The sequence below is a fragment of the Micromonas pusilla genome (genome assembly GCF_000151265.4).
Source record: "Micromonas pusilla CCMP1545 genomic scaffold MICPUCscaffold_10, whole genome shotgun sequence".
Taxonomy (NCBI): Eukaryota; Viridiplantae; Chlorophyta; class Mamiellophyceae; order Mamiellales; family Mamiellaceae; genus Micromonas; species Micromonas pusilla.
This window is the reverse complement of record NW_003315891.1, coordinates 570,643-597,304: the sequence shown is the minus strand read 5'-3', so window position 1 is coordinate 597,304 and position 26,662 is coordinate 570,643. Positions and strand designations below refer to the sequence as shown.

The window sequence follows — 26,662 nt, the reverse complement described above, 5'->3', positions numbered from 1 at the left end:
CTCTGAGGGACGAACCCCGCCGGTATCGGCTCGAGGGTTGATGAGGGACGAACAGCAAATGCATCTGACTCGGACGATGGGGCTGGGGCGGCGGAAAAACGAATAACAACGAGGTTAACGAACGAGTACGAAAGGAGTCTCTCTCGTCGTGTCGTCGTCTACGTTTACATCTCTACGCTGCTAGTGTGCGCGTGCATCTATTTGTCGGTCGCGGCGCGTCTCAACCCAGGCGCGGCGGCGCGGCGGGGGGGGATTCCCCAGCATCTTCCCCCCCGGCGGCGGCGGCGGCGGCGGCGGCGGCGGCGGCGGCGGCCCCGCGCCTCCTCCGCCGGCCGGCGTCGGCGTCGGCGGCGCTTCCTTCCCGAGCGCAGACGTCTTCGCCGCCGCAACCCGCTCGTCCGCCTCTTTCTTCCAGAACGGCTTCTTCTGCCGCTTGCTCGGCGAGCCGATCTTACGCAACCCGCCGACCCTGTCCCCGCCCTCCTTGATGTCCTTCAACATGTCCACGACGGTGAACCGTCTCCGCCCCTCGTCGTCGTCGTCGTCGTCGCGTTTCTTCCCGATCTTGATTCGCGGCAGCGTCGGGCTCCCGCCGTCGGACCCGCCCTCCGGCGACGACCCGCCGCCGTCGCCGCCCGCGAAGCTGAGCTTCTTCTTCGGCGGTCGCTCCGTCCCCGCGTCGTCCGCGTTTTCCTTCTCTTTCGGCGACGCGGACGCCGCGGCTTTCACCTTTCCCCTGTCCCTTCGCGCGGTCGCCACGAGCGCGCCAAAGTCCGCGACAACCTTCGCGAAACGCTCCGGCTCCCGACCGATCTTGATCTTGCTCGCGTCCTCGCCGTAGTACCTCGCGGCCTCGCGGAAGCTCGCCTTCGCGTCGTCCAACGCGGCCACGCGCTCGGCGAGGCGCGCCGCCGCGTCCGCGTGGAACGACACCAGCGCCTCTCTGAACGCCCTCTCCGCGGCGGCGTCCTTCGCGTCCTCCGCGTCCGCGGCCGCGGCCGGGAACGCCTCGACGACGACGCTCTCGCACGTCACGCGCTTCGTCGCGGCCTCGACTTCCTCGGACAGCGCGCGCAGGCCCGCGTGCAGGGGCGCGAGCTCTTCTTCGATTTGCGCAAACGTCAGACGGGACGCGCGCTCGAGCGAGGGGAGGTCCGCGGTGAACTGCAGGAGGTCTAAATCCTTCGGCGTGTTCTCCAAGTGCGCGACGAGGTAGTGCAGCAGCGTCGTCTTTCCGTCGAACGAGCGCGTGTCGAGAAGTTTCGGCAGAGACGACAGCGCGAACCCGTGCGCGGGGCCTCTCGCCGCGTTGAGCGCGTTTCCCAAATTTAACACGAGCGCGATGAGCCGGCCCATCCGCGACGACTGCTTCAGCTCCGTCGCGCACCGATCGACGCACTCGGTCCAGTCCCGCACCGCGCCGATCGCGGACGCGAACCCTTGCTTGAACTCCAGCGCTCTCAGCTTGCTGTCGAACCCCGGGACCGCGGTCAGCGCGCGGAAGTACCGCTCCGCCTTCCCGAGCGCGCGCTCGTCGCCTTCGTACGCGTTGACGAGGACGCACTCGTCCGCGGTGGGTAAGAATCGGATCATCCCGGCGACGCTCTCCGCGTCTAACGCCGCCGCGTCCATGGACTGCACCGCGCGCGCGATCGCTTCCACGTCGGGGTTCATCTTCGACAGCATGATCTCGATGTTCGACCCGCGCTTGAGGTCGAGGAGGGTGATCACCGGCGCGCGCTTGCCGGGACCCGTCGGTTTCGTAACGTCCGCGGTTGGTCCGTTATCATCTCCACCCCCCGCCGCGGTCTTCGCCGCCGCCGTCCGCGCGTTCGATTGACTGAACAACCCTTTCAGCGAGTCGTGGTCGATCCCAGCCTCGTCGTCGGGGGTGTCGCGCAGACGTTCGAACACCGTGCCGCGTATGCGCATCACGGGAATGACCTCCCAGTGCAGCTGCCGCCACCGCAACGCCGCCGCGGGGTTCGGCTTCCGGTTCGGCGACTGCGGACCGTTCGGCGGCGGCGGAGGGATCGGGGCCGCCTTGAGCGCGCCCTTTCCCGGCGGCGGCGGCGGCGGCGGCGGCGGCGGGACGAAGCCCTTCATCGGCGACCGCGGCTTCGGCGGCGGCGGCGGAGGCGCGCCGCCGAGTCTCGAGGGAGGAGGCGGCGGCGGAGGTGGAGGTGGAGGTTTCGCCAGACCGCCCGGCGGCGGCGGAGGTGGTGGAGGAGGAGGCCGCGCCAGACCACTCGGCGGCGGTGGTGGCGGTGGCGGAGGAGGAGGAGGGTTCGCGAGCGCACCCAGCGGCGGCGGCGGCGGCCTTTTCGCTCCGCCGCTCGGAGGCGGCTGAGGGTTCCCGAGCCCGCCGCGGGGCGGCGGCGGGGGAGCTGGCGGCGGAGTCGACGGTCGCGCCGTCGCGGGCGGCGCCGCCGCGCCGACGGGCGCGATACCCGCGACGACCGCGCGCTCCCCGACCGCGCCGCCCCCCGTCCCCGTCCCGGTCGCCGTCGCCTCCTCCCCGCCCGCGCCCGGCTCCGGCTCCCTCTCGAACGAGTCCCACGACGGCAGCGACGCCGCCGCGAGCGGCCCCGCGGCGGCGTACCCGGCGACGACGCGCATCGACGCGCGCTCGGCTTCGTCCGCGCGAGGGGTGAGGTCGTGCGGCCGCGCGCGCGCGACGAGCCGTTCGACGTCCACCACGTCCGCCGCGGACCCGGACGCGGACGCGGACGCGGACGCGGACGCGAGAGACGCGGACCGCGGCGTCGAGAGGTACTCCGCGAGAATCTCCGGCGGCCACGGCTTCGTCGCGGACACCACCGGCGCGTCCGCGTCCGCGTCCGCGTCAGAGTTGGAACCGGAGTCGAAGTCCGCGTCCCACGACGACGCCGTCGTCGTCGCGCTCGAGCGTCGTCCGAGCGGTCGCCGGCCGCCGCCGCTCGCTGTCGCGGTCGTCGTCGTCGTCGCGCCGTCGTCGCTCAGCGCGTGCACGCTCAGCGACGACGACTTGAACGGCGACGGCGTCCGCGTCGCGAGCTCCGCCGCCGTCGGCGTCTGCGCCTTGTGCTCCGCGTCCTTCACGCGCGTCATCGTCGCCTCGCCGCCGCTGGAGCCTCGCGTCGCTTTTCGTCGCCGCGCGGGCGACGCCTTTTTTTTTTCGACGTCGTCGCCGTCCTCCTCGTCGTCGTCGTCGTCCGAGGACGACGACGAGACGAGCGCGAATCGTCGCGCGACGCTCGCGAGGAGCGGCGCGAACCCGCCGGAGGCGCGGCGGCGGCGGCTCTTGCTCTCGGACGCGCGGCGGTTGTGCACGACTGCGGCGGGAGACGGGAGGGGACGGCGGACGGTCAAGACGGGCGCTCGCTCGTCGACCAGCTGTCGTTTCGCTCGCGGCGACGTCGTTCGAATCCGACGGACGCCGGGGAGGGACGACGCGACGCGACGGCGGGTCGCGGCGAGTCGAGTCGGGGACGCACCTCGCGCGGCCTCGCACGCGAGCGCGCCGAAGCTCGGCGCGAGCTCGGCGTCGAAGCTGGACGGCTCGCTCGGCGGCCTCCGGCGCCCCATCGCGGATCTCGCGCTCGCGCGCTCCGAGGTTTTTTTTTTCAATGACGCCGCGACGCGACGATGTTAGCGATGGACGCGACGCGCCCGACGGCGTGGCATCCCCGTCGCTCGACGGCTCGGCGCGCGTCTCGGTGGCGACGTCGACCGCGCGCGGGAGTGGAGCGCGCGCGTCGTGCCCCGCGCGACGTGTTATGCGGTGTCGGGCGAAAGGCGCGAGCCCTGACGCGACGCGCGGACGGGAGAAGCTCGGCGGGTTTTCGAGTTTCGTGATGAGCCTCTCGTTCGTCTCGTTCGCCGTCGTTGTTTTTTCTTCAACTCCTCTTCCGAGGGCGCCACTCCGATACGCGCGACCAGGGCGCGCGTCTCGAGTGAAGAATCCAACTTTCGGATTAAAATACGTCCTGTCGAAGACATAACCGACCATTACTGTACGTGTTCTACTTGTGATGAACGAACGAAACGAAACTGAACTGAAACTCCCCCTCACGGCGACTCTTCTTCGTCCTCGTCGCGGCGTTTTCGAAACCGTCTCGACGCGTTCGCCGGCAGCGGCGAGTCCGGCGAATCCCTCTCCCCCCCGCCGTGATCCCCACCCTCCGTCTCTTCCCACTGAATCTCGAGCTTCTCCGGGTCTACAACCTCGCGGTCGACCAACGTCGGCGTCCCCCCGAGCGGCGTCTTCGGCGTCTTCGGCGTCGCCGACGCCGGCGCCGGCGCCGCGCGCCGTCCGCCGCTCGAAGGGCTCCCCGTCGACCCGGGCGTCGGGCTGCTCCTGAACCGGTCCCACATCCGCCGCACCGCACCGCGCGGCGTCCTGCCGCCGTCGGTGCTCACGCTCCCGCTCCGCACGAACGGCGACCGCGCGCGGGCACCGCGCGACGACCGGCCGCTGCCGCCGCCGCCGCCGCCCGCGAACCGTTGCGGCGACGGCGGCGTGAGCTCGATCGGCGGCGCGTTTTTCCTGCGCGCGGGCATCAGCGCTCTGAGCGCTTTCGCCTCCGCGGCGAGCGCTCTCGCCTCCGCGACCGCGGCCTCGGCCTGCGCCTGCGCGGCCGCCGCCTCGGTCTCCGCGGCGATCGCGTCCGCGAGCTCCGTGCGCAGCGTCTCCGCCTCTTTCTTCGCGCGCACGGCGGCGCGCACCGCGTCTTCGGCTTTTTCTTTTTGCCGCGCCGCCGCGTTTCTTCGCCAGAATAACACCCGCGACGTCCCCAGCGCGCGCTCCATGCCGTCGGACACGACGGACCCGCTCCGCGGGCTCCCTAGCTCCTCGTCCCAGTGCGCGGCGCCATCGCTCGCCCTCGGCGTGACGCCGCCGCGGAACGAAAAGTCGTCGCCGCCGCCGCCGCCGTCGCCGCCGCCGCGATTGGACGCGGACGCGGACGAGGATCGACCGACGCTGCACGACGCGAGCAAGAACGCGTGCACCGGCGCGCTCGGCTGCGGCCGGCACGCGCACGCCTTCTCCCCGCCCGGACACTTCTTCCAGCAGCAGTCCATCGTCTCGTCGTCGTCCTCCGCGTCCGTCCCCACGCGAAGCAACACCCGACCCAAGACCCATCGAAACGTGATCACCGCCGGGTGCAGAAGCAACCAGCCGAACATCTCGTACAGACCGAAGATGTACATGTACGCCAGGAACGTGTTAAACCCGTCGCCGCACCCGCCGGCCTCGTCCATGACGTGCACGAACATGACGCTTATGAACACGCACGCGAGCGAAAACAGCGCGCACGCGCCAAAGTATTTCCACTCGTATTTTTTCCGCGCGTTGGAATCCGTCGCGGCGACGGCGCGTTCGGACGTGCCCACCGCGCTGACGCGCAGCGCGATGCCCAGCACGATGTCGTACACGAACAGCGCGAGAAACACCCATATCTGGTGTGTCCAAAAGTCCCCGGTGATCTGCGACGTCGCGAGGTCCGTGAGCCCCATGGAGAGCGCCGCCGTGCACACGATGCCCGCGGCGAAGTGCGTGAGCCGACATCGAAACGTGATGAAGTCGTAGTCGCCGAAGTAGAGCGACAGGAGGTCGTGCCGCTCTTTGAAGTACCGGACGAACGGCGTGAGGCGCCCTTCGTGCCAGTCGATGACGCCGTATCCGAGCATCCTCCCCGCGCAGCACCACGGGAGGCATCGGCACACGGGCCGCTTCCGCGGGAACACGCGGTCCGGCGGCGGCCACAGGCGGAGCATGAGGATGAGCATCAGCGCGGCGAAGAGGACGTGCGCGGTCCAGTACAGGAGGCGGACGGTGTACGGGTCCACGTGCACGCTGTGCGTCGCCTCCCAGTCGCTCGCGCCCGAGTGCGTATGGTTCGCGTCTTCGTGGCCAGTCTCCGACGTCGCGCCGAACTGCGTGAAGCAGTGCTCCAGGAGGCGGCGCCCGCCCGCCGTCGTCGTCATCGCGGTCAGATCTCTGACGAACTACCGCGAGAGGAGGAGGAAGGAATTCGCAACGGTGCCTTGAACCGCGGACGCGCCGTCGCGACCCTACTCGCGCGGCGCGAGGCGCGGGGGTCGACGCGCGCGCTCGCCTTTCCCTCGCCCGGGGAGACGACGCGGCCGCCGCGGTCGACGCGTCGCTCGCGCGGTCGAGTCTGCGCCCCGCGGCCGCGGGACGTCGAACGAACGCCTCGCGTCAACGTCACGCGCGCTTCTCCCAGCTGTCGGGGGCGAAGGTTGAACGACGACTGTTGAGGGCCAAAAAGTTCATCGGTAAGTTGAAAGGGGACGCGATCAAATGTTGAAACTACCGCGTGGGTGAAAGTTTTGTACTGAAAGCACCTGAACCTTCAGTGAACCTTCAGCGATCTCCGGATCTCGCAACTCTGCGTCTCGTCGACCACGAGATCCGGGTTCGCGTCTGGCCACCACTACACGTACCCCGAGCGCGCGAGCGATGATGACCGTTGCGCGCGCGGCCGTCCGGCTGCACGCGCGCGCCCCGCGCGTTCGACCGCCGCCGCCGCCGCCGTTCCATCGTCGGCTCCTCGCGACCGCGCGGCGCCCCTCGCGAATCCACCCGGTAAAGGACACGTCGCGCTCGTCGCGACCGCGACGACGTCTCGTCGCGACGGCGTCGACGTCCTTCTCGGACGACATCCGCGGCTTCGACGCGAGCGTGGACGAGGCGGAGGACCAAAACGACCCGTCGACGCCGCCACGGACGTTCGTCTCCGTCCCGGAGCTCGTCGCGCTGCTCTTGGACCTCTCGCTCGAGGGCCAAGCCATTATCCGAGAGGTGACGAGGACGCGACCGGACCTCGGCGTGCGCGACAAGGGAGGGACGCGCGACGCGGGGGGCGAGTACGTCATGGACGCGCAGACGGAGGCGGACCGCAGGGTGGAGGTGCACGTGTTGGAGGCGCTCAGGGTGTACTGCCCCGCGCTGCGCGTCGTCGCGGAGGAGAGCTACGAGCGCGCGATGAGTGAAGGACGCGGCGGCGGCGGCGGCGGCGACGACGACGCGACGATCGTCGACGCCGCCACCGCGACGGAGCCGCCGCTTCGCGCGCGCCTCCTCGCCGGCGGCCTCGCCCTCGGCGTCGCGACCGCGACGTCCGACGACGCGAAGGAAGCCTTGAGCGCGACGACGCGCGGCGCGTGGCCGCCGCACCTCCAATCGCCGATCGACGCGTCGCGCGTCGTCGTCTACGTCGACCCTCTCGACGGCACGAACGAGTTCGCCGCCGGCGAGCGCGTGCCGGTGACGTCGCTGTACGGCGTCGCCGTGGACGGGTCCCCGGTCGCGGGGGTCATCGGTCAGCCGTTTTACGCGCGCGACGGGCGCGAGGGGAGGAACGTGTGGGGCGGGCGGGGCGTCGGCGTGCGAGGGTTGAGCGACGGCGGCGTTAAGGCGCGTTCTATACACTGGTCCCCATACGACCGCGTCGGCGTGGTGAACGCCGATCCTTAAGGACTTTTGCCGTCGTCTCTCGCCGCACACCCCTCGCTTTCAATCCCCGCCCTCGACGCCTTTCAACTCTAGCTGACGCCTATGAACTCCACCCCGACATCGCTTTGTATGGAATGGCCCTAAGTCGATCGAATCCGCGGAACGCGTCCGCGTCGCCGCTCCGAACGCGGGCGAGCGAATCTCCGTGTGCGTGAACCGGACGTGGAAGGAGAACCGCACGGAGGCGGTCATCGCCGCGATGTCGCTGCGCGTCGGGTTTAAAGTCAGCGCGAGCGGGTATCACTACCTCATGCTCCTGGAGGGCGAAGCCCAGGGCGCGATGCTGTTGCGCGAGGGCGCGAAAAAGTGGGACACGTGCGCGGGGGAGGCGTTACTCCGCGCGATCGGCGGGTGCACGACGGACGCCGTCGGGAGGAAGTACGACTACGCGCACAACTTGAACGGCGTCTTGAACCTATCCGGGTCCGCGTCGAGCGTCGACGCGAACTTTCACCGCGCGTTCACGCGCGAGATTCGACGGACGTTGTCGCCGCTGGGCCGGTACCCGTACGACGTCCCGGACGCGTCCATTCGCCCGCCCTTACTCCCGCCCGCGCCCCGCGGCGGGTGGAAGATTCTCACCGTCGACGTCGGCGGATGCTTGCTCGCGCCGATCGAGCCGGTCGCGAAGACGTACGCGCGGCTCGCGATGACGCGCGGGTTCGAAGGCGTCACCGAGAAGAGCGCCAAGACGGCGATTCGCGCGGGGTTCTCCGCGCCGCCGCCGGCGTCGCATCCGAACGTTCGGTACGTCGGCGACGGGAAATCGTTTTGGAGGCCGCTCGTGGCTGGCGCGATGGGTGTCGCGCCGGACGAGATCGAGGGTAATGCCAAGCTCGAGGGCGTTTTGGACGACTTATACGCGCACTACGAGGACCCGCGCAGTTGGCGCGTCGCGCACGGCGCGAGGGAGGCGTTTCGCGCGTTGCGAGCGCACGGCGTCAAGGTCGCGGTCGTGAGCAACTGGGACACGCACTTGCCGAAGTTGCTGCGCGACTGCGGGTTCGACGAGTCGTCGTTGGACGCGGTGATCGTCTCCGCGGAGGTGATGGCGGACAAGCCGGATCGAAAAATCTTCGCCGCCGCTCTGGAAGCCGTCGGCGCGTCCCTCGATCGAGACGCGTCCAGCGCGGTGCACGTCGGCGACAGCGTGGTGAACGACGTCGAGGGTGCGGTGGGCGCGGGGTTCGGGGGCGCGCTGATGTTCGCGCCGGAGATGCGGGAGGGGAACGTGTACGACTTCACGGAGCTCGCGGACGAGATCATCGAGAGTCGTCTCGAATCGTAGACTCTAACAGAAGTTTAGCGGAGTGGCGAAAGTACATTCGGTCACGCCCTTTCAAAACGCATATCCTCTTTCAAAATGCCCTTTCAAACCATTTTGATAGGGGATCCCCCGCTCAATTGCCTCTTTCGGACTGCTCGACATTTAAAAATTCTATCGCAGATCTCGTCGTCCTCGGCGCGCGCGAAGGGAGACGCACAACGCGCGCGCGCGGGCTCAGGGAAGCACGTCGGCGCGGACGGCGACACGCCGCGAAGAAGAGAGGAAAGGGACGCGCGCGGACCGGACCGGACGAACGCGAGCGTCGCGCGTCGCTCGCCGTCGCAGCGCGCGCTCGGCGAGGGACCGACCGTCTCGCCCGCCCAGAGCAGAGCGACGCACTTCGCGCGATCGAGGTCTAGCTAGTCCTTCGCGATGGGCGCTCCCGCGTTCAGCGGCGGCACCGCCGGCAGGAGCAAGGGTAACATGTACGGCGAAGCCGGCCGCGGCCGCGGGCAAGGCCGCGGACGCGGACGCGGCGGCGGTCGCGGCGGCGGCGGCGACTGGAAGAGCGAGAAGAGCCGGCTGCAGATGGCCCAGGAGGAGGACGCGCTCGAGGCCACGCTCGGGTATGCGGCGTTCACGGAGGGGGAGCAGCGCCTCGGGTGGCTCATGAACGTCTGCGCGGTGCGTCCCGTCCCCGTCTCCCTCCTCGCGGCGCGCGCGCGCGCGTCGTCGTCGTCGTCGTCGTCGTCGTCGTCGTCGTCGTCTCGACGCGTCACCGCCCCGCCCGCGCGCGCGCTCGATCTTGGCACCCGCCGCTCGCTTTTCAAATTTTCGCGCGGGAGCGCGCCGACGCCGCGCGCGGCGCGCGCCTCGACCGCGACCGCGTCGTCGCGATACGCGCCGCGTTCGCGTCGAGAGTCGCACGATCGCGTCGCGCGCGCTCGACGCGCGCGGCGCGACCCCGCGCCCGCTTGATCGCGTCCTCCGTGCCGCGCCGTCCCCGCCGTCTCTGACGTTTTTTTTCCCCGCCCGCCCCGACACCCCGCGAAATCGAATTGAATCGAAACGAATCGACAGACGACGATCCAAGACGCGGAGACGCAGAAAGAGTTCAGCGCCGTTGATTGCTACTTCATGCAGCAGGACGGCGAGACGTTCAAGGCGCAGGTGCGGTACGCGCCGTACTTTCTCGTCGCCGCGAAAGACGGATGCGAGCACGACGTCGAGGCGTTCTTGACGCGTCGGTACGAGGGCAAAGTCGCGCAGGTGGAGCTCGTGCAAAAGGAAGACCTGGATCTGAAGAACCACCTCAGCGGGCTGAAGCAGACGTACGTCAAGGTGTCGTTCGCGACGGTCCAGGACCTCATGGACGTCCGCCGCGAGGTCATGCCGATGGTGAAGAAGAACCAGACGCGATGCGAAGCCGCGGAGGCGTACGAGGCGCTGCATCAGATGGAGGTGATGAACGGCGCCGATCAGGGCGGCGGCCGCGCGCACCACGCGGGGACCGAACTCCGCGGCAACAAGGGCGGCGGGAAGCCCGGGGGTAAGCGCGCGATCGCCAACTACGGCGACGCGATGATCGACATCCGCGAGTACGACGTCCCGTATCACATGCGTTGGCTCATCGACACGGAGACTCGGTGCGGGTGGTGGTACGACGTCAAGGCCAACGCGGGGGACGTGACGCTGACGCATCGGCCGGACCTGCTCGCGCGCGGCGAAGTCCGCGTCTGCGCGTTCGACATCGAGACGACGAAGCTGCCTCTGAAGTTCCCGGACGCGGAGTTTGACCAGGTGTTCATGATCTCGTACATGCTCGACGGGCAGGGGTATCTGATCATAAACAGGGACGTGGTGGGCGCCGACGTGGATAATTTCGAGTACTCGCCCAAGCCGGAGTATCCCGGGGATTTCATCGTGTGGAACGAGAAGGACGAGGCTGGGTTGCTTCGACGGTGGTTCGATCACATGCGCGAGACGCGGCCGTGCGTCTACGTGACGTACAACGGCGACTTTTTCGACTGGCCATTCGTGGAGACGAGGGCGGAGAAGAACGGCATGTCGATGTACCTCGAACTCGGGTTCAAGTGCGATCGCAAAACCGGCGAGTGCCGCTCGCGAAGCGCGCTGCACCTCGACGCGTTCGCGTGGGTGAAGCGCGATTCGTACCTCCCCGCGGGGTCGCACGGCCTGAAAGCGGTCACGAAGGCCAAGCTCGGGTACAACCCCGTGGAGGTTGACCCCGAGGACATGCTGCCGTTCGCGCAAGAGCAGCCGCAGACCATGGCGGCGTACTCCGTATCGGACGCCGTCGCGACGTACTACCTGTACATGACGTACGTGCACCCGTTCATATTCTCGCTCGCGACCATCATCCCGATGTCCCCCGATGAGGTGCTGAGGAAAGGGTCCGGGACGCTGTGCGAGGCGCTGCTCATGGTGCAGGCGTACCGAGGGAACATCGTGTGCCCGAATAAGCAGCAGGCGGCGGGGGAGAAGCACTACAAGGGGCACCTGCTCGAGTCGGAGACGTACATCGGCGGGCACGTCGAGGCGCTCGAGGCGGGGGTGTTCCGCGCGGACATCCCGACCAAGTTCCGGATGCAGCCGAAGGGGTATCAGGGGCTGTTGGATTCGCTGGACGACGATCTCGTGTACGCGTTGAAGACGGAGGGGAAAGGGATGGAACGCGAGGACGTGGGGAACTACGACGAGGTCCGCGCGCAGATCGCGGCGAAGCTCGAATCGCTGCGGGATAACCCGGTGCAGATGGCGAACCCGCTGATTTACCACCTCGACGTCGCGGCGATGTACCCGAACATCATCCTGACGAACCGACTGCAGCCGCCGGCGATGGTCACCGAGGACGTATGCGCCGCGTGCGATTACAACCGACCGGGGAAGACGTGCCTGAGAGAGATGGAGTGGCTGTGGCGCGGCGAGCACTACGCGGCGACGTCGTCAGACTACACCGCGATCAAGGCGCAGCTCGAGGCGGAGAAGTTCCCGCCGCGCGCGGACGGCTTCGGCGGCGACGGGCCGAGGTATTGGGCAGATCTCTCGCACGAGGAGCAGGCGGCGGCGAAGAAGGCGCGGCTCAAGTCGTACTCGCAGAAGGTGTACAAGCGCGTGCTCGATAAGCCGGTGACGGAGTCGCGGATCGGCGGGATCTGCCAGCGCGAGAACGGCTTCTACGTCGACACGGTCATGAACTTTCGAGACCGCCGGTACGAGTACAAGGGCCTGAACAAAAAGTGGAAAGGGAAGCTCGGGGACGCGAAGAAGGGCGGGAACCCGATCGAGGTGCAACAGGCGAAGGACATGGTCACTCTGTACGACTCCCTGCAGCTCGCGCACAAGTGCATCTTGAACTCGTTCTACGGGTACGTCATGCGCAGAGGTGCGCGGTGGTACTCCATGGAGATGGCTGGCGTCGTGACGTACACGGGCGCGAAGATCATTCAGATGGCGAAGCGCCTCGTGGACGACATCGGGAAACCGCTCGAGTTGGACACGGACGGGATCTGGTGCTGCCTCCCCGGGTCGTTCCCGGAGGAGTTCGACCTCGTGCCGAAGGAAGGCAGCGGGAAGAAGAAGCTCACGATCTCGTACCCGTGCTCGGTGTTGAACCGCCTCACCGCGTTGCAGTGCACGAACGACCAGTACCAGACGCTCATGGACCCGGAGAAGCGAACGTACAAGCAGTCGTCGGAGATGTCCATCGAGTTCGAGGTGGACGGACCGTACAAGGCGATGATCCTGCCCGCGTCGAAAGAGGAAGGGAAGCTCATCAAGAAACGCTACGCCGTCTTCAACTTCGACGGCTCGCTCGAGGAGCTGAAGGGGTTCGAGGTGAAGCGCCGCGGCGAGCTGAAGCTCATCAAGGCGTTTCAAGAGGAAGTCTTCGAGAAGTTTCTCGACGGCGACACCCTCGAGGGCGTGTACGCCTCCGTCGGCGTCGTCGCGAACAAGTGGCTGGACATGCTCGAGACGAAGGGCGAGCACCTCACGGACGAAGACCTGGTCGATTACATCTCCGAGGCGACGACGATGAGCAAGTCGCTGGAGGAGTACGGCGACCGCAAATCGTGCGCTACGACGTGCGCGCGGCGGTTGGGCGCCTTCATCGGCGGCGACGTCATGACAGACAAGGGCCTCAAGGCGCAGTACATCATCACGAAGAAGCCCGCGGGCGCGCCGACGTCGCAGCGCGCGGTCCCCGTGATCATCTTCCAGACCGAGGCGAGCGTCGCGCGTTCATTCCTCAAGGACTGGCTCAAAGATCATCCCCCCGGCGAGCCGGACGAGGTGCCGGACATGCGTCAGCTCGTGGACTGGGACTACTACACGACGCGCCTGTCGAGCGCGATTCAGAAGATCATCTCCATCCCGGCGGCGCTGCAGCACGTCAAGAACCCGTGCCCGAGAGTCGCGCACCCGGACTGGCTGACCAAGATGGTTCGCGAGAAGGACGACACGTTCAAGCAGCGGAAGGTGAAGGACCTCTTCGCCGCGCTCGCGCCGAAGGATGTCAACGCGCGGCTCGCCGAGCTCGGAGAGAAGACGCCCGGCGGCGGCGGCAAAACCGGCGGCGGGTGCGGCGGCGACGACGAGCTCGACATGGAGGACGTCGGAGACCGCGGCGGGTCCCTGATCGGCAAGACTTCCGGTCCGCGCGTGCGGCGGTTCTTCCGCGGCGCCGCGGAGGACGCCGCGCCGGGGGGGGGCGGCGACCGCGACCGATGGCCGACGACGCCGGAGAACGCGGCGGGGGGCGCCGCGCCGCGCGCGCCGGGCAGCGGCCCGTCGCCGGACGTCCCCGGGCCCGCGATCGTCCGCAAGCGCCGTGGGCCGCCCGACCCGGTGGACGTCGCGAGAGAAGCGCTCGAGGCGTTCGGGGACGCCCCGGACAAGCGCGTCGACTACGCCGGATGGCTGCAGCACTGCAAGGCGAAGTGGAGGCTGCAGCGCGCGACGCGGAAGCGTCGCCGGCTGGAGGAAGAGAAGGCGCTCGCGGCGGCGTCCGGCGCGATCGTCGGCGCGATGACCCCCGGTCGCGGTATGCGCACGGGGCCGCGACTCCTGGGCCCCGGCGGCCTCGGCGCGTTCGTGGAGTCGCGCGAGCGGACGCTGCAGAACGCGCCGTGGCAGCTCGTGCAGGTGGAACGCTCCGCCGGGGGGGGCCCCGGCGCGTTCACCGTGTGGGTGCTCGCGGGCGGTTCCCTCCACGCGGTGTCCGTCAGAGCCACGAGACGACTCGCGGTCGCGATGCGCGTCGCGGATAAGGAGGGCGACCTCGGCGTCGGCGGCAAGCGCCGCATCGCCGCGGCGCTGCCCAGAGGCGGCAAAGCCGATCACGTCTACGAGGTGAAGATGGACGAGAGCGACTTCAAGTCGGGTCTCGAGGTGGTCGACCTGCTCGCGGATCCGAACGTCATCGGCGTGTTCGAACGTCACGTCCCGCTCCTCGAGGCGTCGATTCAGCGCGTCGGGTGCGTCGCGACGCTGAGGCGCGGCGCGAGCGACGGCCCGGGCGGCGTGTACGACGTCGACGACCTCGAGATGCGCACGACGGCGGAGTGCGGCTACCTGCCCCTCGCGCCCGTCGCCGGCGCCGCGCACGCCGCGCACGGGATGCTGCGCCACGTGACGCTGTACGTCGCCGGGACGAAGGATAAGGGCGTCTACGCGCTGCATCTCCCCGCGTCCGGCGCGGCCGTGCTCGTCGTCGTGCAACCGGGCGAGGGCGCGGGGGGCGGCGGGCGGCGACGCGCGACGGCGGCGGACGCGCGCGAGGTCACCGCCGCGGCGCTCGAACGCGCGTCAAAAGCCGCGCTGTTCGCGGAGGACGAGACCGAGGGCGGCGGCGGAAACGGAAACGGCGCGGACGGCGACTCCGCCGCCGCCGTCCCCGTGAAGTGGACCGTGGAGTACGTCGGCACGGACGACGCCGCGGGCGCGGCGGTGAGCAGGCACCTCACGTCGTATCTCGAGGATCCGAAGGGCCCGACGATTTGCCTCGTCGAGGCGCCGCCGGACGCGGGACGCGCGCCGGAGACGGACGCGCATCGCGACGGCGTCGCCGGCCGCCTCGGCGTCGCGATCCCCGCGCTCGCGAGACTCCCCGTCGTCGTCGTCCCCGCGAACGCCGCGGACTCGAGCTCGATGCCCGCGCTCGGGTGGCAGCTCAACGCTGCGAAGCTCGCCGCCGCGCGATTGCAAGCCGCCGGGGGATGGCTCGCCGAACGCGTCGCCATCTCTCGCTACGCGCACGTCCCCGTGGGAAACCTCGGGTCGGACTGGTGCCTGCACACCGCGGACACCTTCTTCGCGCGCGCGCTGCGCGACGCGGATCAGCTCCTGTGGACCGGCCCCGGCGGCGTCCCGGACCTCGGCGGCGGCGCGAGCGACGGCGCGCTGAGCGGACTCGACGACGCGTTGCGCACCGTCCGCGCCGAGGTGACCAACCCCGGCGCGTACCGATGCGTGTGCGTCGAGCTCAAGGCGCATCACCTCGCCGTGTGCGCGATCGCGAACGCGCACTTGCTCAACGACCTAGAGCAGGGCGCGCTGCTCGGGTACGACGTCGGCGCGAACGCGGGGAAAGGGAAGACGGCGAGCGAGCAGGGAGTCCGCGGCGGGCACGAGGCGGCGGCGGCGTTTCGGACGTTGCGAATCCTCGTGAACAACTGGCTGGTGGACGCGACGGAGCGACGGAACCCGTACGCGGACGCGCTGCTCGGGCAGCTGCGACGGTGGCTGCTCTCCGCGTTCAGCTCCTTGCGCGAGCCCGCGCTGCGGCACCTCGTCGAGCTGTGCGTGAAGAAGGTGTTCACGTTGCTTCTCGCCGAGGTCAAAAAACTCGGCGCCGTCGTCGTGCACGCGGACACGCAGACGATCACGATCGCGACGGGGAAGACGCGTCTCGCCTCCGCGGCCGCGTTCGTGGACGGACTGCGCGCGAGCTTGCGCCGTCGCGAGCTCTTCTCGTGGCTCGAGCTCGAGCCGAGCCGGCAGTGGCACTCGCTGTTGTTCCGAGGGCCGTACGACTACGGCGGTTTACTCGCGTCGTCGCTTCCTGGCGCCGCCGCGTGGAGCGGGCACGACACGCAGGGGCCCGACGACGTCGAGCTCGACCCGGGGACGACGAACGCGCGAGACGCCTCGGACGCCGCGGACGCGCTGGACATGCACTGGAACATCGCGAGCTTCCTCCCGGAGTCGCTGCGCGAACACTTCGAGGTCATCGTCAGCGAGTTTATCTTCCGGCCGTGGAAGCACGAGCACGGCGGCGGATTGGAGGACGCCGCGGAGTCCGCGCGACGACGCGAGATCGACCGGCACCTCGAGGACGAGGGCGACGACGCGCTGGACGAGGAACCGCCGCCGGAGATGATGCAGCAGCGAGAATACCACCACGGAGACTTGGACCACGAGCGAGAAGACGGTCTTCCCGCGACGACGCGCCGAGAAGCCGCGGCGGCGGAGGAGGAGCGACGCGCCGCGTGGCTCGGCGCTCAGGTCGAGGGGTACTTCTCCCAGCGCGTGCTGCGTCTCGCGGGGGAGATTCAGAAGCACCTGGGCCCCGGGGCGAGCGCGAGGGCGTCGCCGCAGGACGCGTTCCCGACGCCCCCCGGCGCGCACCTCCCGAAAGATTTGCGAGGGTCGCCCGCGTTGGCGTTTATCAAGACGCTGTGCGCGGCGTTGTCGTTGGATACGACGGTGGAGGGCCACGTCGCGTTGCTTCGCAAGAACGCGCTGAAGCTTCTCCGCGTCCCGGAGTACGCGCCGCAGGCGGAGTTCCGCGAGCCGTGCGTCACGTTCGTCCTGCGCGACGCCGTGTGCGGGTACTGCGGCGACTGCCGCGACCTGGACCTGTGCCGCGATCGACGGCTCGTGGACGAAGGGTCGTGGGACTGCGTCGGTTGCGACGCGCCGTACGACCCGCAGTGGATCGAGGGCGCGCTCGTCGCGCACGTCAACGAGCGAATGCGGTGCTCCGCGCTGCAAGACTTGAGGTGTACGCGCGACCGGAAGATCAAGAGGGATCATCTCGGGAGCCGGTGCGTCTGCGGCGGGTTGTACGCGTGCACGGAGAGCGCGACGGGCGCGGCGGATGATTTACGCGTGATGCGCGACATCGCGACGCATCACGGGTTTAAAGTTCTGAAGGACGTCGTCGAGTGGGTCGCGAGGCGGTCGCCGAACCTCGCGGGCGTCGGCGGGGTCTTGGAGTGATGGAGCGTCGCGTCGAGGAGGCGAGGGGGGTGGGTGGGGGTGGGTGTGGGGGGTGGGGATGGGGGACGGGATGATTGTTATTAGACGAGTGACTTGTGACGACACGAGAAAACCCGCAGACGGACTCGAAAAAGAACGCCGCGGCGCGGTCTCGAAACGCGCGCGCTGGCGAAAAGTCATCTGAAAGTGCACTGGCGGAGCGCGAATAGACGGCTGAGAAGACGCGTCGAGACGTCGCCGCGCGCGGACGCCGCGGGCACTCCCCGGCGCGCGAGGACGCGCACGGGCGGCGAGGAACGGTCGAGCCCGATCGCGGGGACCGTCCGAGGACGCGCGGCGGGCACGATACGCGCCGGCGCGACGGCGGCGAGGGCGATGGCGCCGGGCGACGGATCGGCGGCGCGGCGCGAGGCGGCATCAACGTCCGGAGTCGGACGCGCGACCGGCGAGCGCGCGACGGACGCGCGACCGGCGTTCGCGACGCGCACGAGCGCGATCGCCGCGGCGGTCGCAATGCGCGTCGCCGCGTCGCGCTCCGCGTCGACGTCGGCGCCGTCGTCGGCGTCGTCGTCGCGACGGGCATCGCGGCGCGACCATCCCGCGTTCGCCGCGCCGTCCGCGCTCGATCCCGGCGCGTCCGTCCGCGTCCGGTCGCCGCTTCGCGCGGCGCAGCTCGCGGTCCTCGACCCGCGCGTCGCGAACGCGGTCTCCGGCGCGGGCGCGGGCGTCATCGCCGCGACGGTCGTGTGCCCTCTGGACGTTCTGAAGACGAGGCTGCAGGTTACGCCGGGGGGTTCGCGCGCGTACGTCTCCACGTACGAGTCGCTGTCGCACATCGTGAAGAACGAAGGGCCGAGGGCGTTATACCGCGGGTTAACGCCCACGATCGTGGCGTTACTGCCAAACTGGGCGGTGTACTTCACCGTGTACGAGGGTTTGAAGGGCGCGATGGCGAGAGCCGCGGGCGAGGGGGGCGGGAGCGAGCGCGCGGGCGGAGAGCGCGTCCGAGACGGAGACGGCGACGGGATCGGAGACGGGATCGGAGCCGCCGACGCCGCGTCGACGTCGACGTCGACGCCGACGCCGACGGACGAGTCGCGGCCGCTGCGGCACATGCTCGCCGCCGCCGGCGCGGGCGCGGCGACCGTCCTCACGACGAACCCGCTCTGGGTCGTCAAGACGCGCCTCCAGGTGCAATCCAGCGCCGCGCTCGCGAGCAGCCTTCCCCGACGCGCGCCGTACACGTCAACCGCCAACGGGCTGTACCGACTCGCCACCGAGGAGGGCTTACGAGGCGCGTACAGCGGCCTCGCGCCGTCGTTGCTCGGGATCTCGCACGTCGCGATTCAGTTCCCGGTGTACGAGCAGCTCAAGCTCGAGATGGCGCGGCGTAAGGGCGACGGCGCCAGGGTGACGGATCTCGCCGCGTCCGAGCTCATGGTCGCCAGCGCCGTCGCGAAACTCACCGCGAGCGTCGTGACGTACCCGCACGAGGTGATACGCTCGCACATGCACGTGCGAGGGTTCGGGCCGTTCGAGGGGGTGTTTTGTCTGATGCGTAGGATACATAGAGAGGGTGGGGGCGTGCGGGCGTTCTACAGAGGCGTCGGGACGAACTTGATCAGGACGACGCCCGCGGCGGCGATCACGTTTACGTCGTACGAGCTCATCAGTCGGAAGCTGCGCGCGATCGGCGACCGCGTGCGCGCTGACGGGGAGTCGGGCGACGCGACCGGAGGCGACGCGCGTTGAGCGACGGGCGCGAGGTTAGATGGTGGTCGTGTTTGTCAATCATATTAGTATGTATGTATGTATCAATCATATTAGGGTCCGCGTCCCGCGAACGCGGGCTTGGCGGCGAAAATAAAACGTCCGCGCGGTTTTGGGGGGTCGGGCGGTGCCCCCCCCCCCTCCCGGGCGCCGTCGCTCACATGACGACGCACCCGCACGACGGCGCCGGCTCCTCCTCCGCCTTCGAAGGCGCCGCACCGCCGCTCTCTTTCGCCCCTTTTGGGCCTCCCGCTCGCTTCCCGCCCGCCTTGCCCGGGCTCTTCTCCGCCTTGTCGTACTTGGACAGCCGACCGATGTTCCTCATGATCTTCGAAACGACCGCGCACGTCGGCCGCTCGTTCGGGTCCGGGTGCCAGCACTGCTCCACGAGCTGCGTCATCATCTGGCACCGGCGCGTGCCGTACGCGGCCATGAACGCCCACCCTGGTCTCAGCGCTTCCTCGCCCGTGGCTCTGTGCGCCCACGACACCGGGTCTCTGAGCGTGAGCAAACCTTCGAAGAGCTCGAACGCGACGATGGCGAAGGAGTACAGGTCGCACTTGAGGCCGTAGAAATCGTGTCGGAACACCTCCGGGGCCATGTACTTGTACGCTCCCGTCTCGCCGGTCATCAAGAACTGGTGATCGTACAGCTGGCCGTACACCTTCTCTTCGAAAATCTCCGCTCGCTTCTCCTCCGGGGACCCTTCTCTCTTTTTGCGTCCGGCGCCGCCGCGTCCGGATCCGGCCGCTTTGAAAGGGCTGTCCTTGTCGGAATCGTCCCCCGTCGGGCTGACGGCCGGCGAGCCCATCTGGCTCGGCGTCGGCGACCGCGGCGACCGCGGCGTCTTGACCGACAGCATCTTCGACAGGCCAAAGTCCGCGAGCTTCGCCACGCCCTCCGCCGTCAGCAGCACGTTGGCCGGCTTCAAATCCCGATGCAGCACCGCGAACGGCCTCCGAGAGTGCATGTACGTCAGCGCGGACGCGATGTTCTGCGCGATTCGGAACCCCTCGTCGAAGTTCATGTTCTTCCCTTCGAGTTTTAGGTCGTGCAGACGGCGCTGCAGGGACCCGCCGGACATGAGCTCGCAGCACATGATCGGCGGCTGACCGGCTTTGTACCCGACGCCTAAAAATTGGACGATGAACGGGTGCACGAGCTTGCTCCAGATGGCCATCTCGCGGTTGAACTCCTTGATCGCGATCTGATCCGTCACGACCGCGGTCTTCAGCGTCTTGATCGCGACCGGGCACCCGCGCCAGTGACCGCTTCGAATCTCCCCGAACGCGCCCTCGCCGATGAGCTCGTTCACGGTCACGTCCGTGGTGAGGAGCTCCCAGTCCTCGATGCCGCCGCCGCGGCCGCCGACGCCGCCGCCGAACCTCTCGCTGGTCACGGACGCGTCCATCGTCGCGAGAATGTTGTCAATCTCGCCGCCGGACAGGGGGGTGTTGGAGCGATCCAGCTGCTGGTAATCGACCGCGGACGTCGGCGTCTCCGGCTGCGAAATCGGCGTCTCCGGCCGCGACGGCGCCACCCTGACCTGCGACAGCCGCGACGTCGACGTCCTCGGACCGCCGTTGACGTGCAGCGCCCTCAGCGCGGCGGTGTCGCCGTGGCCGCTCTGCCCCGGGGTGTTCAACGCGCTCCCGGGGAGCGACGCCGACCTTGTCCCTCCGCTCGCCGAGTTCATCATGAACGCCTGCAGGTTCGCGTACGATTCGCTCCCGATGAGACTCTCCTGCCCCGCGGACGCTCGGGGCGGCATCGTCGGGAAGTCGACGCCTTCGTACGCGAAGCTCCGCCGCGTCGACGTCACGCCCCCCGCGGACACCAGGTACCGCGCCGCGTCCTCGTGCCCGAACGTGTTCGCCTCGTCCAGCGGCGTCCGCCGCCAGTTATCTTCCGCGTTCACGTCGACGCACACGTTCGTGACTAAATACTCCATGACGGTTCTCGCGTTGCTCGCCGCCGCCGCGTGCAGCGCCGTCGTCCCCGAGAGGTTTCTCGCGTGGACGTGGTTCAGATCGATGTCGTACTCGGTCGCGACGCTCAGGAAGCTCGCCAGGTCGTCCATCTTCGCGTGCTCGAGCATGAGCGCGACGCCTTGGATCTTCTCCACGCGGAGTTCCCTCAGGGTCGTTCCATACAAAGCGATTGTCGGGGTGGAGTTCATAGGCGTCAGGTGGAGTTGAAAGGCGTCGAGGTGTGTCGGGATTGAAAGCGAGGGGTGAGCGGAGAGAAGCGCCGGGAAAAGTCCTCAAGGAATGACGTTCACCACGCCGACGGGGTCGTATGGGAACCAGTGTATAGAACGCACCTCAGCATCGTCTCGCGGTCGCTCGCGCTGAGCACGTCGTCGAGGTTCCTGCTCTTTTGGCGACTCGCGAGCTCCGCGTTCCAACCGCGCGTCGCCCCCGCTTTCTCGTCCCCCCTCCCCGGCGCGTGCTCGTGCTCGTACTCGTTCAGCGATCGCAGCGTCGCCTTCACCGCGCTCGCGATGTCATCATCCTCCTCGGTGATGTCGCTGCTGCTCTCGCCGCTGCTCTCGCGCGGCGCTCTGACGGACCCGTCGCCGGCGGAGCGCGTCCCCGGTGCTCCCGCGTCCGCCGCGTCTCGCTTGAACGGCGACGGTCCCGCCCCCGGCCCGCTCGCGTCCGCGGGGTGAATGAGGTTCATCGCGCTCCCGACCGGGGACTCCTCGCCGACGCGCTTGTTCACGATGAACACCTCCGCTTTGCCGTCCAAACCCAGTCCCAGGCGCACGGTCTTCCGCCGCGACGGTTTCGACGGATTCTCCGCGGGGATCGGACCCGCGTCCCATCGCCCCTCCTCCGTCTTGTCGTGCTGCGTTCGGTGCTTGCGCGCCTGGTGGCTCCGCTGCATGTGCACGAGCTTCTCCTCCTCTGCGAGACGGTCGCGGCGAAGGAGGGGGCGGACGGGGGGGCGTCAGCTTCTGTCATCGCGGAGGCGAGCGGAGGAGGCGGGCGACGCGGGCGCGGGCGGGAGGAGCGGATGGGTCGCGCGACGACGACGACGACGACGGGACGATGAGGATGAGGATGAGGATGAGGACGGCGGCGACGACGACGAAGTCCTTAAGGAACGGCGTTCACCACGCGAACGCGGTCGTATGGGAAGCAGTCTCATGAGCGGAGGAGGCGGGCGACGCGCGCGATCGATCGACCGATTCGTGATCGATCGTAGACGTGTACGACAAGACCGAAGTTGGAAAATATCTTGGCGGCGCGGGGGGCACCGCGGGGGACCGCGCGCACCCGTGAGTTTCATCGCTTGCGTCGGGATCGCGAGGTCGTCGAGCATCACGGCGTTCATCTGCGAACGGAAGAATCGCGAGCGGAAGGGAACGCGTCAGCGGCGCGCGCGAGGAGGTCAACGCGCGAGCGGGCGACGGAAGAATCGACGTCTTGTCTCTGGGTGGTTGCTTCTCCGAACGGCAAGATCGCGAAAGGGCGCGCACCGAGGTTCGATAGTTCGGCGCGCCCTCGGCGTCGGGGACGCCGTTCGCGACGTCCGCGGGCGCGCTCTTCGCGCTCATCGCGGACGCGCGCGGCTCCCCGCGCTCCAGCGCGCTCGCGCACGCGTCTTTGTCGAGCGAGTTGTCCCTTCGTCCCATCGAAGTGCAGACAAAAAAATCGTCGGACACAAATATCCGCTCGTCACGCGCGAGGGCGACGGCGCGCCTCCGACGCGGTCGCGGTCGCGCTCGACGCTGGAATCGGCGCGTGTCGATGCCGCGGCGTTCGAAGGCGCCTTCGCGGGAGTACGAACCGGCGCGCGCGAGCGTGGAGCGCGCGCGAAACAGTGCGATGCGCGGCCGCCGGTCGGGAATCGTGAGTTCGGACGTGGCGTGACCCGTGATCCGGGCTATCACGCGTGCGCGAAACAGCGCCTGACGTCGGAGGCGGGGTCGGGACAAGGGCGGGGCATATGAGGATCTCCCCACAGAGCATTTAGTCTGCTGCATTTTTGTTGCTATGAACTTCACCGCGAGATTAAAAGAGAGGTTCTCGAACGTCGCGAAGTTGTTGACCCTACAACGTACGATCAAATTTGCGCGTAACCGACCGACTCACCGTGTCACCGATGAGTTGACCCGCAGACTCAACGTAACCGACGCGGAAGCGAGCGGGCAACCCGGGCGGCAGCGGCGGGAGAAAATACAAAAATCTCTCCGCGTCGACGCGCACAGCGGCGCGAGCGAGCGCGGCGGAGGTCGCGCGGGAGGTCGAAGCGAGCGCGCGACGTCGACATGAAGCGACGGAGGTCCGCGGAGGCGACGCCGGCGACGCGGCGATCGAGCGTCGCCGTCGCCGTCGCGGCGACGGCGACGGCGACGACGACGAAGAGAGGGCGCACCGCCGGGGTGGCGCCGAGATCGGCGACGCCGTCCGACGAGCGCGAGAACGAGCCCCCGGGGACGGCGACGCGGCGGACGTCGCCTCGCGGCGGCGACGCGTCCGCCGCGCGCAGGGCGATGATCGGTGCCGCGACGCCGTTCGGCGGCGGCGGCGCGACGGCGGCGACGGCGACGGCGACGGCGGAGCGATCGACGCGCCGAGCGACGTTCGCCGCGCCGGGGACCGCGTCCGTCGCGCCCGCGTCCACGGCGCGAAGGTTCGCGTTGGACATCACGCGCACGGCGTCCGCGCGCGCGACGGCGCCGCCGCCGTCGACGAGCGCGCGGAGGAGACAGAGCGCGGGGGGTCGCGCGGGAGCGGGAGCGGGTGCGGGATCCACGCCGACGAGGAACCTCCTGAAAGATCTCGAGGAGGACGACGACGACTCCGTGGAGGTGATCGAAGTGGAGCCCGACTCCGAGGAGGAGGAGGAGGAGGGCGGAGAGGAGGACGAGGAGGAGTCGTGCCAGCCCACGCAAGCGGCGCCGCCGCCGGCGCAGGACGTCTCGGACGACGACGACGAGGAGGATGCCGTCGCGCCGACGCAAGCGGCGCCGCGGGCTTCAAACCGCGAAGACGACGACGAAGAAGAAGAAGAAGAAGACGAAGACGAAGACGACGATACCCTCGAGCTCGAGGATGACATGGACGACGCGGCGCCGTTTTATCAACCCACGCAGCAGCTCGCGCCGCCCGCGGCGACATCCCCGCCGGTCGCGGAGCGGACGACCTCGACGCCGCCGGGAGGGTCGAACCGAAGGCGCTCGCCGCGCGGCGGCAGCGGCGGCGGCGGGGCGGTCTCCCCCGACGTCGGCGCTGCGGTCGCGCGGTCCGCGCTCGAGGACGACGACGTCGTCGCGGAGACGCAGGAAGAGAGGGAAGAGGAAGAGGCCGCCGACGACGACGCCGCCGCCGACGACGCCGCCGCCGCCGCCGCCGACGACGAGATGATGATGATTCAGCCCACGCAAGCGGCGCCGCCGCGCTTCTCCGCGTCGCCCGGATCCGTCGGTCTCACCGACTTTGAACGCGAGCGACGGCGCAACATCAAACGCAACGAGACGATCATGGCGTCGCTGAACATCGCGACGGCGACGGCAAAGGCCCCGGCGAAGCCGTCGGCGGCGGCGGAACCCGCGCCGGCGACGCCGCCGGCGCCGGAATCGGCGCGGCCGGCGGCGCCCGTCGTCGACGCGTGCGCGGGGGACGCGGCGGCGCGATTCATCCGCGCGCGCCTCCTCTCCGGGTATCACGACAACGCGCCGTCGCGCGCGGACTTGTGCTTCTGCCCGGAGTTGTCTTCGCATCAAAAACACCTCGTGGACATCCTCACCAACACGATAGAGGGCGGCCAGAACAACAGCGTGCTTCTCATGGGCGCGCGAGGAAGCGGAAAAACGACGGCGCTCGACAGCGCGTTGAAGGAGCTCAAGGCGACGCACGGCGAGAAGGTGTTACCCGTGCGCTTATCCGGGATGTTACACTCGGACGAGAAAGTCGGCATGCGCGAGATCGCGTGCCAGCTGTGCGACGCCGGGGAGGAGCTCGAGTTCAACCGCGCCGCCGGGTTCGCGGAGAACGTCGCGTTCATGCGCGAAGTCTTGAGAGCGCTCGAAGGCGGCGGCCGCGCGGTGATTTTCATCCTCGAGGAGTTCGACCTCTTCACGCTCAGAGGCGCGTCGTCGAAGCAGACGCTGCTGTACAGCATCATGGACCTCCTGCAGCAACCGCACGTCAGCGCCGCGGTCGTCGGCGTGACGTGCCGCCACGACGCCGTGGAGCTCCTCGAGAAGCGCGTCCGGAGCCGGTTCGCGCATCGCCGCGTGTTGTTGGCGCCGCCCGCGGGACGAATGAAAGCCGCGGCGCTCGTCCGACACGCGCTCAGGCTCCCGGAGTGCGACAAACAGGGGGCGGAGGAGGAGGACGACGAGAAGAAGCGAGAAATTTCGAGCGTCTTCGTCTACCCGCCCGAGCCCGGGTACGCGCGTCGGTTTAACGCCGCGTTGGACGACGCGTTATCCAAACCCGCGGCGGCGAACGCGTTGACGCAGTTTGAATACCTCGAGTGCACGCCGCGCGCCGCGGCGGATCTCGCGCTCGTGACGCTGTCGAGGATGAACCGCGCGCTCGGGACGATCACCGCTGACGACATCGCGCGCGCGACGCAGACGCAGATGGCGGACACGTACGTGCGCTCGCTGAGCTCGAGCAGCGTCTTGGAGCTCTGCGCCGTCGTCGCGATGTCGAGGCTGCACCGGATCCGGCGCATGCTGAGTTTTAACTTTAAACACGTCGAGAGCGAGCTTCGCACGATGGCGTCGAACGACTTTTTGGGCGAGGCGGGCAGAGCGAAGCAGCCCGTGCTCGTGCGAGCGTTCGAGGGGCTGCTGTCCATGGGGCTCGTCGAGGCGAAGCATCACAACGGCGGCGTTCGGAAAGCCGGCGGCGAGCCGCCGTTTCGACAGATTCAACTGCTCATCACGGACGAGGAGGTGGAAACCGGCGTCAAGAGGCACCCGCAGGCGCCCGCGGGGTTGATCGACATGCTCACGCACGAGGGCGTGAGGATGACGACGGGGTGCTGATGCGATGAAGCAGACGGTCGAGAGAGCGGTGGTGGGGGCGGCGGTGGGGGGACGAGGACGGCGCGACGGACGAGATCCTCTATTTTAGATTCATTCGGCGGCGACGCATCACGTGACGCGTCGCCTCTTCTACGCGTAGCTAACTTCTATGACACGCGCGACGCGCGTTGACGTACTTCCATCCACTCGTCGACATCCGTCCGTCAGAGCGCGTTCTTCTTCTCCGCGCGCTTCTGCGACCGCTTCAGGTTCTTCTTAGCCGCCTTGCTCAGCTCTTTGGACGCTCTCTTCAGCGCCTTCTTCTCCACCTTGAGCATCTTCTTCGCCGCCTTCGCCGCCGATCTCGCCGCCTTCTTCTTCCTTCGCGCGTCCGCGTCCGTCGGCGACGGCGGCGCCTCCGGGTCCACCGCGACTTGCGCCGCCTCCGCGGTCGCTCTCACCGCGTTTTTCAACAGCTTCGGATCCACGCGCTCGCCGAGTTCCGCCTTCCTCGCGAGGAACTTCGCGAGCGCCTCGCCCTTGTTGCTCGTGACCTTCCCCCCGGTCCACGCCATCACCTTCTTCGGCGCGGGGAGGCTCCGAACGATCTTCGCCTCCGCCTTGAACCGCTGCGATCTCGACGCGAGGACGTCGGGGCTCGGGCGCTCGAACGCGGACGCCATCCTCGAGGCGACGACCGCGGTACCACCCGCAGGCGGCGGGGCGGCGGCCGGCTCGGAATGCGGAAATTTCGTTCGGCGGCCGCGCTTATGATATTTTCAGGCACCGGACGAGCTGGAATAAAGCGGAGACGAGTCTGGATTCGTTCTCGCGACGCGCGCGCGTCGCTCTCGTCTGATCATGACTCATC

The 26,662-nt window shown here is 68.8% G+C and overlaps 9 protein-coding genes across 9 annotated transcripts; 4 read left to right on the top strand and 5 right to left on the bottom strand.

The window, feature by feature from the left end:
* Nucleotides 1–180: 180 nt before the first annotated feature.
* Nucleotides 181–3,567, bottom strand: MICPUCDRAFT_51206 (uncharacterized protein; the record flags this gene model as incomplete). The annotated part of the gene is made up of 1 exon (XM_003061437.1): nucleotides 181–3,567. The coding sequence occupies one exon, from the start codon at nucleotides 3,565–3,567 to the stop codon at nucleotides 181–183; it is 3,387 nt and encodes a 1,128-aa protein (XP_003061483.1).
* A 483-nt stretch (nucleotides 3,568–4,050) lies between these two features.
* Nucleotides 4,051–5,970, bottom strand: MICPUCDRAFT_51205 (uncharacterized protein; the record flags this gene model as incomplete). Its single annotated transcript, XM_003061436.1, has 1 exon — nucleotides 4,051–5,970. The coding sequence occupies one exon, from the start codon at nucleotides 5,968–5,970 to the stop codon at nucleotides 4,051–4,053; it is 1,920 nt and encodes a 639-aa protein (XP_003061482.1).
* Nucleotides 5,971–8,093: 2,123 nt separating this feature from the next.
* On the top strand, nucleotides 8,094–8,786 carry MICPUCDRAFT_7005 (uncharacterized protein; the record flags this gene model as incomplete). The annotated part of the gene is made up of 1 exon (XM_003061674.1): nucleotides 8,094–8,786. A coding segment is annotated over one exon (693 nt), but the record flags the coding sequence as incomplete, so codon positions are not given.
* Nucleotides 8,787–9,221: 435 nt separating this feature from the next.
* MICPUCDRAFT_51203 (uncharacterized protein) lies at nucleotides 9,222–17,033 on the top strand (the record flags this gene model as incomplete). Its single annotated transcript, XM_003061673.1, has 2 exons — nucleotides 9,222–9,473; nucleotides 9,870–17,033. 2 exons carry the CDS (start codon nucleotides 9,222–9,224, stop codon nucleotides 17,031–17,033), a joined length of 7,416 nt encoding a protein of 2,471 aa, XP_003061719.1.
* A 513-nt stretch (nucleotides 17,034–17,546) lies between these two features.
* On the top strand, nucleotides 17,547–18,785 carry MICPUCDRAFT_20521 (mitochondrial carrier family; the record flags this gene model as incomplete). The annotated part of the gene is made up of 2 exons (XM_003061672.1): nucleotides 17,547–18,035; nucleotides 18,129–18,785. 2 exons carry the CDS (start codon nucleotides 17,547–17,549, stop codon nucleotides 18,783–18,785), a joined length of 1,146 nt encoding a protein of 381 aa, XP_003061718.1.
* A 175-nt stretch (nucleotides 18,786–18,960) lies between these two features.
* Nucleotides 18,961–20,214, bottom strand: MICPUCDRAFT_20149 (uncharacterized protein; the record flags this gene model as incomplete). The annotated part of the gene is made up of 2 exons (XM_003061435.1): nucleotides 18,961–19,455; nucleotides 19,657–20,214. 2 exons carry the CDS (start codon nucleotides 20,212–20,214, stop codon nucleotides 18,961–18,963), a joined length of 1,053 nt encoding a protein of 350 aa, XP_003061481.1.
* An 866-nt stretch (nucleotides 20,215–21,080) lies between these two features.
* MICPUCDRAFT_51200 (uncharacterized protein) lies at nucleotides 21,081–21,692 on the bottom strand (the record flags this gene model as incomplete). Its single annotated transcript, XM_003061434.1, has 1 exon — nucleotides 21,081–21,692. The coding sequence occupies one exon, from the start codon at nucleotides 21,690–21,692 to the stop codon at nucleotides 21,081–21,083; it is 612 nt and encodes a 203-aa protein (XP_003061480.1).
* Nucleotides 21,693–23,871: 2,179 nt separating this feature from the next.
* On the top strand, nucleotides 23,872–25,910 carry MICPUCDRAFT_62973 (uncharacterized protein; the record flags this gene model as incomplete). The annotated part of the gene is made up of 1 exon (XM_003061671.1): nucleotides 23,872–25,910. One exon carries the CDS (start codon nucleotides 23,872–23,874, stop codon nucleotides 25,810–25,812), a length of 1,941 nt encoding a protein of 646 aa, XP_003061717.1. The 3' UTR covers nucleotides 25,813–25,910.
* Nucleotides 25,911–26,015: 105 nt separating this feature from the next.
* MICPUCDRAFT_51198 (uncharacterized protein) lies at nucleotides 26,016–26,474 on the bottom strand (the record flags this gene model as incomplete). The annotated part of the gene is made up of 1 exon (XM_003061433.1): nucleotides 26,016–26,474. One exon carries the CDS (start codon nucleotides 26,472–26,474, stop codon nucleotides 26,016–26,018), a length of 459 nt encoding a protein of 152 aa, XP_003061479.1.
* Between the last annotated feature and the right edge of the window lie 188 nt (nucleotides 26,475–26,662).